The sequence below is a fragment of the Plodia interpunctella genome, chromosome 4 (genome assembly GCF_027563975.2).
Source record: "Plodia interpunctella isolate USDA-ARS_2022_Savannah chromosome 4, ilPloInte3.2, whole genome shotgun sequence".
In the NCBI taxonomy this organism is placed as follows: Eukaryota; Metazoa; Arthropoda; class Insecta; order Lepidoptera; family Pyralidae; genus Plodia; species Plodia interpunctella.
In genome coordinates, this window is record NC_071297.1 from 2965717 (window position 1) to 2978539 (window position 12823).

The window sequence follows — 12823 nt, forward strand, 5'->3', positions numbered from 1 at the left end:
CGGTGTTGAAAAATCGATAGTTTGACTATCGATAGTTGATCTTTGATTTCATCTGTTTTTATTTTTACATAATGAGCGAACAAATAGACAACATAAGTTAAAAAAAATATATTTTGCCATCTATTAGTACATATTATCTTAGCCCACTTACAAATTTATTCGTGTATAGATTTCTAGATTGTTTATTTTTCGATAAAAAACGATAATACTCGAAACGAATGGATAAAATCTAAGATAAAAATCATTCCACTATTGCCAAATTATCGACAGTCATTCGCAGTGCCTATCAATCAGCAACGAACGCTGCAAGCCGCATCGCTATTTGTCAATTTTTAATGAATTTGAAGTTTTTAGGTTTTTTTAGTTTTTACACACACTTGCGTTTCGATTGCGACCTACAAAGTTGCGAGTAGAAGTACATATAAATAAATGCATTAATAATAAACAAAATAAAGAACCAGTACATACAGAACAGCGATAACAAGTGAAGTGTAAGATACGAAAATGCTTTGCTTATCAGTAGTATTTGAACCTTGCAATAAATCGTAACACATTTAATAATTTTGTTTACTGCCGTTTAATAATGTTAAAATTAAAATTATTGATATTTCTTGTTGTCTATTCAAATTCTTTACTAAATCCGTGCAGGGGCATTCCTATAGTAATAACGACATGGAGATTCACAAATGCTACTGCAAGAGGTAAGTGTATTTTGACTTATATTTCAAAAACATAAAATTTTCTTTTAAAAGGATAACTATTAGTAACCATAGTTCCATACTCATGCTATTCATGCTAATATTAAATATAGTTTAGATTAATTAAATAAAGCCAAATAAATATGAAGACTAAAATATTAATGAAGTATAAATATTTACAAATAATTGTTTGTAGCATGGGATATTCTAAGCCAAGGAGGAACATCTCTTGATGCGGTAGAAAAAGGTGCCTCAGTGTGTGAAGAATTGCAATGTGATCTAACAGTTGGTTATGGAGGTAGCCCAGATGAAAATGGTGAAACCACACTTGATGCAATGATTATGGATGGGTATTGTATTTCTGTTTATGGAAAAATCCATTCCATTATTCTGAATCAGAATGTATGAATAACTTACTTATATTAATCTTGAGACAAATTCCATTGCTAGAACACTGAGGAGGATGGACTAGGTGGGTCCACTCTTGCCCGATGTCTGAGACTATAACCATTGTGTGTGTAGCCGCATTGATCTCTTTTGTTTATTTAATACTGGTACTGTATTCATAGATCTATTCATTATGCATAATTTAGATTTTTTTCTGCATTGTATAAAAAGTACCTTGGTACTAATAACAAGCTTATGGATATACATGTAAATACATGACTACACAAAGCCCGCCAGTTTTTACCACTACCATGCTAATAGGTTGAAGGTTTAAATGATTGCTTATGTTATTGTTTTTCCAGAAAAACCATGAATGTCGGGGCAGTAGGAGCATTACGAAGAATTAAAAATGTTATATCAGTGGCTCGTCATGTTCTAGAACATTCCAAGCATTCTTTTCTAGTTGGAGAATTGGCAACGGAATTTGCCTTGCAAATGGGTTTTACAGAAGAAAGTTTGACTACACCAGAGTCAAAAAAAATGTGGATGAAATGGCGAAATGAAGATAACTGTCAGCCTAACTTCTGGATGGTATTCAATACTTTTTTAATTACCAGCTTTTTTCTTTAGCTGGATAATTGGTTTCATTTTTTCTATTCCAACATCATAACAAGCTGTATTAGTATGTTTTATTTTTTGTAGAAAGTCCAACCAGATCCAACAAAGTACTGTGGTCCATACGAGAAGTTAGAAACTCTTAAACATAAAAATCATCTATCTAGAAGAATAATTGATCATAGAATAATAGACGAACATAATCATGACACAATTGGCATGGTGGCCATTGACCATGCAGGCAATATTGCAGCTGGAACTTCAACCAATGGGGCCAAGTTTAAAATGCCTGGGTTAGCATTTAAAATGTAATTAGATAATTATAATGAGGGTTGTTTATAAAGTATTAAGTATTAATTTTCTAAGTTAAGGTTCCATGACTATCATTAAATAGGCAGCTACAAATTGGTATTTCAAACTGAGGCAAAATTCAATGGTAGCACTCCAGAAACAGGTTCTCTTCATAAAAAAGTTAAAACATACTTTAAGCTAAGTCTGTTTTGTCTTTTTCTATCAATGGCAAATATAGTGTGATAGAGACAAAAAATATTTTAAAGTATGCTTTACCTTTTTTAAGAATAATGGAATGTCTATAAAAAGGTGAAAATAAATGAGAATGCTGTATTTACTTGTCAACCCTGGATGTTTTACAACTAATTAAAAACATCAGATATGGTATTGCAATGGTAAAAAAATATTGTCCCTCAATAACCCATTTTGTATTCTTTATCATAGATTTTAAAATGCTTTGATATAGATTTGAAATGATACGCTGTTACCTATTATAGTATATGTTCTATTGATTTCAGAAGAATCGGTGATTCTCCTATACCTGGTGCCGGTGCCTATGCCGATAATAATGTAGGGGGCGCTGCAGCGACTGGTGATGGCGACGTGATGTTGCGATTCTTACCCAGGTAATATTTCTGACAGTTGACAGTAATATTTCAGACACATTTGAAAGGAGGGTTCCTTCAATATCCTTCGAATTAAGACACTCATTAACGCCATCACACACATTTTTATCAATAGCAACAAAGCTAAAAAAATAACACAGGAGATTATGCTCCACTAGATAAAGGATTTTACACAATAATAACCAGCATTTAGAGATCAATACAGGAACGTGCGGTTCACTGTATTTTGAATAGGTTGGCTGGCGACTGCTTGACGTCAGTCGGGCCTAGCTTTCTCTGTCTACATGTAGGCCTTATCCTCTTTCTTACAAATAACTAATATGGTAATTTAGATAATATTGTGCATGTGTTAAGAAAAAATTTGTGCTTCAAAGGGTGTTCTTTACACTTCAAATATGCAGTTTACACTTGAGAGTGCGTTGTTTATGTTTCAGTTTTCTGGCGGTCGAAGAAATGCGTCGTGGTTCAACGCCTCAGGAGGCTGCTCTAACAGCGGTGAAAAGAATAGTTGATCACTACCCAGCCTTCATGGGAGCTGTTATTGCTATTTCAAAGAATGGAAAATATGGTGCTGCGTGTAATGGGATACCAAAATTTCCTTTTGTGGTTCAAGATGGAACACAAGATATGTACAGAGTGAATATAGTTGATTGTTTGTAAAACGTATATTCACTACTATTATAATGTTTGAAATATTTAATAAAATTCTGTTTTATTTTCAAAACCAGATGTTATTGATTTCTTTTACGGATTTGGCAAAAGATAGAAAGGGATCCAGGAATGCTAAAGAAATACATATAAGCAGGAGGGCCTTTCTTTTCTGTAATCCCTTTCTCAGAAAAGTTCATCGTCATTTATTTAAATCCAGTCGGCAAACACCGAGTAGTATGCATATACTATAATCAACAGATATATTGCATTGTTCTTATAAAAATGCGATAGTTTAAGCATCGATACATATAATTCATAAATCGAATTCACGATATGCATCCCTACTACGACATTACTACCAACATGAATAAATTTATTGAATGAATGAAATATGCAAACCATTCATCGACACTACATGGATGAACTAAAAACTCGTCCATTTTGTGTTTGACTCTCATCGTTTCCACTGTTCAACGTAAGTATTTTATTCAATTTTATAACTGTAACTATCAATAGTCCATATGTAGATATTGTAACTTTCTTTATACTATTGTTATTTTTAAATTGTTTTATATTTAATTCATTCGGTATTTTACATCGAATAGGTACCTATGTTTTTTAACCTAGTATCTCCACGTGGTTCTATTTCCTATGATGAGACTTATAATTCATTTCATTCGTGGTATCTACCATAGTGTTTACACGGTGATGGCCATAACGCGTCTGATTTATAACTAAATTATACATATGGTTTACCTCATGTAGCTGAAGTTAACATTTTGTAACATTGTTTCCAGAATGGCGGACGCTGCTCCAGCCGGTGGACGTGGTGGTTTTCGTGGTGGATTTGGATCCCGTGGTGGCGATAGAGGCCGTGGTGGCCCACGCGGTCGTGGACGTGGCCGTGGACGCGGTCGTGGTCGCGGCAAAGAAGATCAGAAAGAATGGGTACCAGTTACCAAACTAGGCCGTCTAGTTCGTGAAGGAAAAATCGACAAGCTTGAGAGCATTTACTTGTTCTCCTTGCCCATCAAAGAGTTTGAAATCATCGATTTCTTCCTTGGGCCATCTTTGAATGATGAAGTCCTGAAGATCATGCCTGTGCAGAAACAGACCCGTGCCGGTCAGCGTACGCGTTTCAAGGCGTTCGTCGCTATTGGAGACAACAATGGCCACATTGGTCTGGGCGTTAAGTGCAGCAAGGAAGTCGCTACTGCTATTCGTGGAGCCATCATCCTTGCTAAACTGTCCGTCCTTCCTGTCCGCAGAGGTTACTGGGGTAACAAGATTGGCAAGCCCCATACTGTACCTTGCAAGGTGAGCTGGACTTCATGTTATTATACTAAATGTCTACTAATTGAATGATGAAACTGATAATCATTTCATTCGTGGTATCCTCTTGAGGTAAATCCAGTGAAGCTTTTAATGCGTCTGATTCTTCTTAGTCTCTTAATTTTTATAGTATGTACTGGATATACATTCAATAATGTTTCAATTTGTTTCAGGTTACTGGCAAGTGTGGTTCTGTCACTGTGAGGTTGATTCCTGCTCCTCGTGGTACCGGTATAGTGTCTGCTCCAGTTCCCAAGAAGCTGCTGCAGATGGCTGGAGTACAGGACTGCTACACATCAGCCCGAGGTTCCACTGGAACACTAGGCAACTTTGCGAAGGCCACTTATGCCGCTATTGCAAAAACTTATGCATACCTTACCCCAGACTTGTGGCGTGACATTCCTTTGACCAAGTCTCCCTATTCTGAATTTAAAGTCTAAATGTGGTTCAGTGTAAACTGAAATAAAACATATTTAACACATCTTCATATACATTTTATTTTTTTATCCTTTCATAGTCCACTTTGGTGGCTATTAAATAATTTAAAAATATGAACACATTAAATAATTAAAAATACGAACTCTTATAGAGTAAAGAGAGCATAATAGCTAAGATATATTTGATGTTTGTTGAATAGGTATGTATATTTTTATGTTTAGAAAAGCTGCTGTTTGATTTCTTCAAGTGTGTTCATTGTTATATTCAAATAATTATAAATGATGTGGGTCACTTCACATATCTATATAAATCCTTGTGATTTTGTCCCAATCTTAAATTTTAAGGTTAGAGTAGTAGTACTACTAGGTATAGGTACCATTAAATATTAATACAATGTTCTTGGTTGTTAATTAGGCCTCTGCACCTACTTCATGCGAAGCAGATTTTGTTGAAGAAGAATTGCGATTGTACTGATGATAAAACATCTATCAAAATCATTAGTAACTTGTTGAGCAAACTGAATAATATATTTTCCGTCCATATAATATTATTTTAAAATGGTTAGTGTTCAATAATTGCTAAGTTTTCAGAACATAGGGTTTATTATGATCTTCATGCATAATAGCTTACAATTAAAAAGACCATTTAAGTTTTATGGAATTCTTTTACTTGATTTTCAAATAAATCTATAGTATGTGAGCATACTTTCTCAAGATCTTTGAGCCCTCGTTTTAATATCTCTAGTGCTGGTGTGTTCTTTGATTGTATCCTGAAATGCATCTTGGCTTCTGCAGGGTGAGGGACTGTGTATCCACAGAATTGGACATCTTCACTGAAAATAAAGATCCAGATTAAATAAATAAATATATTAGGACAAATCACACAGATTGAGCTAGCCCCAAAGTAAGTTTGAGACTTGTGTTATGGGATACTATAACTCAACGATACTATATTTTTATAACAAATACATATATAGATAAACATCCAAGGCCCGGGCCAACCAGAAAAACGAAAAAAAAAATCAAACCTGGGACCTCTCGGTTCAATGGCAAGAACCTTACCATTGCGCCACCGAGGTCGTCAAAATTGAATATATTTTTGTATTCGATTAAAAATGAATATTATTTTTGTACAATAAATTCAAAAAAATTATGAGCATAGAAAATAATTTTTTTTCAGGCGTATATTTAAGAAGTAAAATACATGCAGGTGGCTAATGCAAAACTTATTTCTCTATTGCCATTGACATGAATACTTTCTTGATCTTGGTCCGTTCATTTATGAGCCACCTAGCACAAAACCAAAAATGAAAAAAATTAAAAATAAAACCATATAACCATACAAATTAAAAACCATAATTTATAAAATATGAATTACATAAGAAATAAAATTGTACTTACTATCTAGAAATAATACATTTCAAAGCATTGCCTAAAGTGTGACTTTCATTCTGAAAAACATATGTGCGGCATGTTAAACCAGAGTCCTCATCACCTGGTAGCTGAAAAGTAAAATATTTTTTCATAACTAGCTACATATAGCAGTTCAAGTACCAGTTAATGTTAGTATGGCATTAAAAGACCTAACTCAATTACATTTATTTATTACATTTTGACAATTGAAGATTAATTTAAAAATATTATTGTTGAAAATAAATTTGTATTTAGTTGATAATTATCTGGACAACTTTGTTTTAGCAATACCTGACAAGGTTTTATGAACATAAAATATTGCAAACACCTATGTATGTATATACTGTAGATGTAAGCGGTTATGAATAAATTATAGGAATTCCAAGTTAGTACACGTGCTAAACTTTAAATTACGACAAGTAAAGACTAAGGCAATATCTATAGCACGTTTGAAATTACAGAGTCACCGAAAATGATCGCGATTAATTTCTGCGTACAGAGTAATGTACTACTGAGTAGAATAAATATTAAATTGGGTAAATTAATGTACAAGTCGTTCAAATTCTCTGCACTTACTTCTGATATTTTCATTATAGCTATTTTTTTGCTATAACAGGTTATTTTATAGGTTTTAGGTATAAAGTGTTCAGATGACAACTTATATATGTAGTCTAAAAAGCAAATTAGTTGAATGCATATAAGTATATTAAAATAAAATAATGAACTAGATATGTACTCTCGCACATAAATTAATAGGTAACAACACTCTTCGGTAACAACAAAAGAATGAGGTTAGGTAGGAAACGATAAACAAATTGATTGACACTGACATAAACTGACATTGCTTAGTTGACAACTCGACACTGACAGATGAATGAATACAGGCACAGATATCCTGCCAAACTTTGCATAATTCGGTATACACTGCTGATTATTTATTGCAGTAAAGAGAGAAGAATAAGAGATGAACATTACAATGTAATGTTCATATATATATGTGGTTAATCTGATATTAATCTGATATGATATCCTCACTACGCTTTTATAATGGTTGCTTCGTTTTCCCTAATTAAACTCACAGATAAGTAGGTAAGTACCAAGTATATATACTTAGCTCAAGGTTAAACTTTAATTTTAATAAAATAATTAAGCAAATGTAGTTAAGGTGGGTACTTAACTATATGTAGGTAAGTATATGGAAGCTAACAACAAGCCGAGAATATTTTAGTATGGTAAAACCTTAGTAAAACATATTTATAACCTGTGTAATCATGGACTGCAAAGGTGCCAACCACAATATGTCGTAACGTTTAATGAAGTGCTTTCGGCAGGAGGGAGTCCCTTTGTATTAGACTGGCGCGGGAATTTATCTCATCAGCCTGTTTCTTAGTGGATTCAGTGATGATTATCCGCATAAATTAAACACGCACCTTACGACTGATCATATGCCGGTATTATGGCTGCGATGATGTTCTTTACCATAATACTTATTTAGGTACATACTTTATCTACCTACACTATTTTTTTTTATGGAACAATAATAAAATGATAATAATATTTGTATGACGTATTAGTACATGGACGCAGCTTATTTTTAAAGAAATATCTTCCAGCAGACCTAAGAGATTGTACTTATTATAAAGTAATAGTAGGTATAGTAACTAGGGGTACGAAAATCTTTCTGGAAATTACACATTTTTTCGATCAATTTAAATTTTACCTACAAAAAATTAGGGATAAGTACATTAGTAGGTAGGTTTAGTACACACACACTATATACATTTAAGTATACACACTCTTTATTCCATCCCTTACCTTTCACTACTATTACTTTTACTACCCAAACCTAAATAAGGTACCTAAATATTTAAGACAAGGATCACGTAAACGAAGCAGTTTAATGAATTTACAGCCGTTTCGTCTTGCGTCGCAACACGATTGGAACATTGGAACAAACAGATATATTGCCTTAGTAGTTTTGTCTTTTTAAGCAGCGTTCGTGATAGCTCGCGCTGGAAGCGGATTAGTTCGCAGTCTCGCAGCTTGCACAAATCCGTGTCATTAGCTAAGTAAACAACTACAGCGGATTTGCAAATTGCTTTAAGTGAACTTTGTGTATTGTTACCAACTAGAGACATTATTTGTTGTTTTATAACTAAAATCATTTGCACTTAGGCGTTTAGCGAGACGACCGTATATTAAAAAGCAATTTAAGAAAGACGTCCTCCATTTTCTTTTTTTTTTTGCGCGTAAGTATGTGAAGAGGGAGTTCCTTGAATTTAGTAGGTATTGTATTCTACTGTACCTACTGTAGTGACTCTTAGGTATATAGGTACTTAGTAGCAAGTAGGTACTTAGAAGTAAGTAAGTACCTAAGCAACTAACGAGTAGGTATCGAACCATTATTCTTTTATCTATATATCGAACGGTAGGAATCGCATGAAATCTACGTCCGCGACGAGTTTCTGTGGTAAGTACTTATTTTTTACAATACAAATTTGTACATATGACTTACAAGAACCTAATGTTCACATTCATAATGTGCCGTAAAAGTAACATAGAAAATAATCTCATGCCTAGTCTTATGCAAAATTGTTTCGACAAATGTAACAGAGCTTTGCTCAGGACTTGCATTTTCATTTTGCTTTTAGACGAATGCTTTGTAACCACGACTCATACACGAGGATGAAAGCTAAATCCAGTCAGAGCTAGTCGTTAGTGGCCCATATTTGAAGTGGCTTATGGTGCCGACTTCAAAAGCTTTTACTGTTTTAATAATGACAGAGTAACGAGACGACTTAGGGCCTGGTTCCATTGCTTCGTAGCGTCAATGTAGTGTGTTGCCTCTCCGTTGTTCCCCGTTGGTTTTGACATTGACGTCCGTTGAAGTCCTTCAATCGCAATCCAATTATAATAATACAATTTCTGCGTTGTTCGCCGACGTAGGTACCTATGTAAAACAAAGGAAGACGACGGAGCAATTGGGCTGCGGCCATAGAAGTTTTGGGCGTGAACTGTGGCATGAAACTGTTCATGCCACGGTTCACGCCCAAAACTTCTACAAAATGTACTACCTACTACTTAGGATTCTGAAATTATTTTCGTTATATTTTGTTATTGATGAACAACGATGTAGCCGCAGTACAAATCTAAAAGTTGTGACTGCTGCTTCATCATCACCCATGTTTCTGTTTCCATCAGGGACAGTAGATAACTATTTCAAATAGGTAAGTTCTTTTTAAAATTATTTTTTTTATAATATGTAATAAAACGCATATAAGTCGTGAACAAACTTGCAGATAGCATCAGAGTGAACAACAGATGCAGCTGTGTCCGTCCACATTACTGCATATATTTAACAAGCCTCATAAAACCGACAGCACTCTCGATAAAATTTTAAACAAGCTGAGCTCACAAAGAATACTCTAATAACAACTGCCATCGCCATGTTACCTCAACAGCTCTCTCATTAGTTATGAAAATTAGATTTTTAACCAACATTGTGTTGCGCTTTGATTTTATTTTGAAAAATATTTAGTGTTCTAGGTGTATTCTATTGATAGCATATTCCTTTGGATGGCAGCTTCTCTGTTGGGTTGTTTTTATTAAATAAAGTTTATAGCAAACCATGTTCCTTGTGAATCAGGCTTATATATAGGGACGTATAACTGTACTTCAAGCGGCAAATTCATTGTTTCCAGACTTTCCCACTTTTCTTCCTTTTATGTCAGTAGTAGGTAGGTACTTATCCAATAGCTTTCGGAAGATTATTGTTACGTATTTCAAAGGTGCCTAAAAATCAAACAAAATCTAAGTTATAATGTCTATGATTTGGTAAATTTTCGACAATGTTCCAGCTTTGAATATTATTCCTAATTAAATGATTTCCTGAGGTGAGTTAGACAAGGACCCCCAATCAAAACAAAATGGAAACAAATTAACTGACGTTGTAGCGAAACAAGGCTTGGTCCTCCAGCGAAATGGCTGAGAATGGAACCAGCCAGTTGAAAGTTATTAGGGTCCAGCGGGATTAATTAAAGTTTCACTAAACACCGTATTTAAAGCCTGATAAACTAAATCTGACGCTGAATCGGGGGTTAATTGATGGACATAGCTTAACACGTGTAGAGTGGAGTGGAGTGACCTTAGCTTTACAATTTTACTAACGAGTTAGTTTTGATTACGAAATCTCTATGACATCGTTATGTCATTAGGTATAGCTTTATCTATATTGTTTACGAGCTGGCTAGTCCTCACCACAGGGCTTGGCTCGTGTGCCATTAATATTACTTGAGTTAAAACCTGCGCTGTGACTACTTAAATAAAAAAAATAAATATTGTGGACAACGTAATGTCGTGTATTTTGTTTTATATTATAAATAAAAAGAAATAAAGTAATTCGGTTCGAGTCAGCACACGAATTTACAGACAATAATTTTGTTCCACAATCCTAAGCCATGAGCTCTGCCAAATTAATTTGTTATCCCAGTGACCGTAGTCGCGCGAATTTGTTTGAAACAATAAGCATTGTGTTTTGTTGCTACCTGGGATGGGATGAAGGGCTCTTTTATTAAACTTATTCAGGAGGAAGAGAAAACATCTAACTGAACCCTCATAGATATTTACATTAAATAGACTTGTATTTTACTAGAGAATCCGATATGACAGTCGATAAAAAAAAGAAATGAAAGGAATATTTTTTTAATACTAAAGGTTTGGAAAATATCCATTTCTACGAAATATGTTTTTCTCGTGTAATTTATTTTTTGTTAGAAAATACTGATATTCAGAGTGAATAATCTATGATACTGATTTAGTCTATGATACTGAACAACATTTCGTATTGAAATCGCAAAAAAATTACTCTGTGTCCTTAGACTATCTAACTATGCTAGTGTTTTAGTATGAAGAGATTTAACGAGGTCTGACTTAGGCTTTCTGAGAAACATTTTGCGCGAAAGTTATTGTATGTGGTTGTGTGGTTGACATACTCAAGACGTTTTAGGAGCTTCATAATGATCACACAGATATTTATGTCGAACCATAGCAGGTACATATAAGTAACTATTTATGTATTAATATTAATAATTTGTCTTATAACTATAATATAAAGGTAATTTCATACATTTTAGGTAATTTCTGCGCGATACATTAAATACCTAAACATTAAGATCGTAAGCGATCCCGTACACATACCAACAACAGAAAAATTAGTATTAATAATACTTAGTAGAAGTATAATTAATACTAATATTGTTTTCTCTTTCCAAAATTCGTGACAGGATTCTGCCGCGATAAACTGTACGGTATTATGAAGATTTCGTTCCTCGAGTAAAATATGTTCATCTTCATACTAGCAGTTTCCTTTCACGCATGGCCTGTTAAAAGATTTTGAGTAACTCAGTAGTATACGAATACGAGCCAACCCTATCTGAGTAAAGTAACTTTTTTTATCTGTGGTCTATTTGTTGTGTTCCGAAAGACCGAAACCAATATTCACGTATGTATAATGGGTAGCTTATTTGGAAGCTGCATAAATTTACCGAAACGAAAGTTAGTATGTGCAAGTCATTTTAACTTCATATTGCAGCCTCAATGCATTATGAAGTTAAAATTACTTGCACAATTTACATAGTTCCTGTTCGTAATTTACACTCATATCTGAAACATTGTTGTTGGTTTTAAAAGCATCATAATGTTTAGGTTAGTTCTAGTATTATGAACAAATAAAACCTGTTAAACAGTTTGTTTTGATAACTAAAAAGTGTTGTGGCAAATTAGTTGAACCTATCCCTGAGGATTTGAGATTTTTCGTGTTTTATTTTAAAGCGCACAGGAAGATTATAATGCATATAATCTTCCTATTCATATAACAACAGAAAATACGAAATACTATTATTTTGATTTAATCAAATAGTTATCTTTTTTATTTCGATGAAAAGAAATATTTTTTGAATTATTTAACTTAAAAAATTAACGATGTTTGTAGTTATTCCACAGAACAGAATACTCAAGTCAAACTAGAGAGAGAAATATAAAAAGAAAACACAAAAGAACATATATTTTCATTTCCGGATAAGCCGGGACACCGAGAGCGGATACCGGTGCTCCCCGGTACTGCAGCGAGACAGTGATTTATCACCAGATGCAAATTGCTGCACTTTTAAACTCGAAACTCAAGTCTAGGGTTGACAGTTGACAAAATTAACAAGAAAACACTGAAAAAAAAATAGCTCACTGAGTTTAGTATAAAAGTTGTAGTGACATGAAAACTATACTTACCCAATTTTGTGGTAAGTTTGCGTATACCCCAATGGTGACTAGTATAAAAATGCCAAATTATAAGTTTCACTACAAATAGTCACTTGAGTTA

The 12823-nt window shown here is 33.8% G+C and overlaps 3 protein-coding genes across 4 annotated transcripts; 2 read left to right on the top strand and 1 right to left on the bottom strand.

The window, feature by feature from the left end:
- The first annotated feature begins 274 nt into the window (after window positions 1–274).
- On the top strand, window positions 275–3344 carry LOC128669149 (uncharacterized protein). 2 transcript variants are annotated; one of them, XM_053743705.2, is made up of 6 exons: window positions 275–701; window positions 895–1048; window positions 1448–1676; window positions 1788–2008; window positions 2510–2617; window positions 3052–3344. In XM_053743705.2, the coding sequence occupies exons 1-6, from the start codon at window positions 584–586 to the stop codon at window positions 3275–3277; spliced, it is 1056 nt and encodes a 351-aa protein (XP_053599680.1). In that variant the 5' UTR covers window positions 275–583; the 3' UTR covers window positions 3278–3344. The 2 variants fall into 2 exon arrangements, with proteins under 2 accessions (XP_053599680.1, XP_053599681.1); XM_053743706.1 differs by having other exon boundaries at window positions 277–701; window positions 1788–1993.
- Window positions 3345–3594: 250 nt separating this feature from the next.
- On the top strand, window positions 3595–5083 carry RpS2 (Ribosomal protein S2). The gene is made up of 3 exons (XM_053743716.1): window positions 3595–3743; window positions 4066–4585; window positions 4774–5083. Exons 2-3 carry the CDS (start codon window positions 4067–4069, stop codon window positions 5038–5040), a joined length of 786 nt encoding a protein of 261 aa, XP_053599691.1. The 5' UTR covers window positions 3595–3743; window position 4066; the 3' UTR covers window positions 5041–5083.
- A 599-nt stretch (window positions 5084–5682) lies between these two features.
- Window positions 5683–7259, bottom strand: Polr1D (RNA polymerase I and III subunit D). Its single transcript, XM_053743718.2, has 3 exons — window positions 7027–7259; window positions 6439–6539; window positions 5683–5870 (listed from the first exon to the last, which is right to left on the bottom strand). Exons 1-3 carry the CDS (start codon window positions 7039–7041, stop codon window positions 5684–5686), a joined length of 303 nt encoding a protein of 100 aa, XP_053599693.1. The 5' UTR covers window positions 7042–7259; the 3' UTR covers window position 5683.
- Window positions 7260–12823: the final 5564 nt, after the last annotated feature.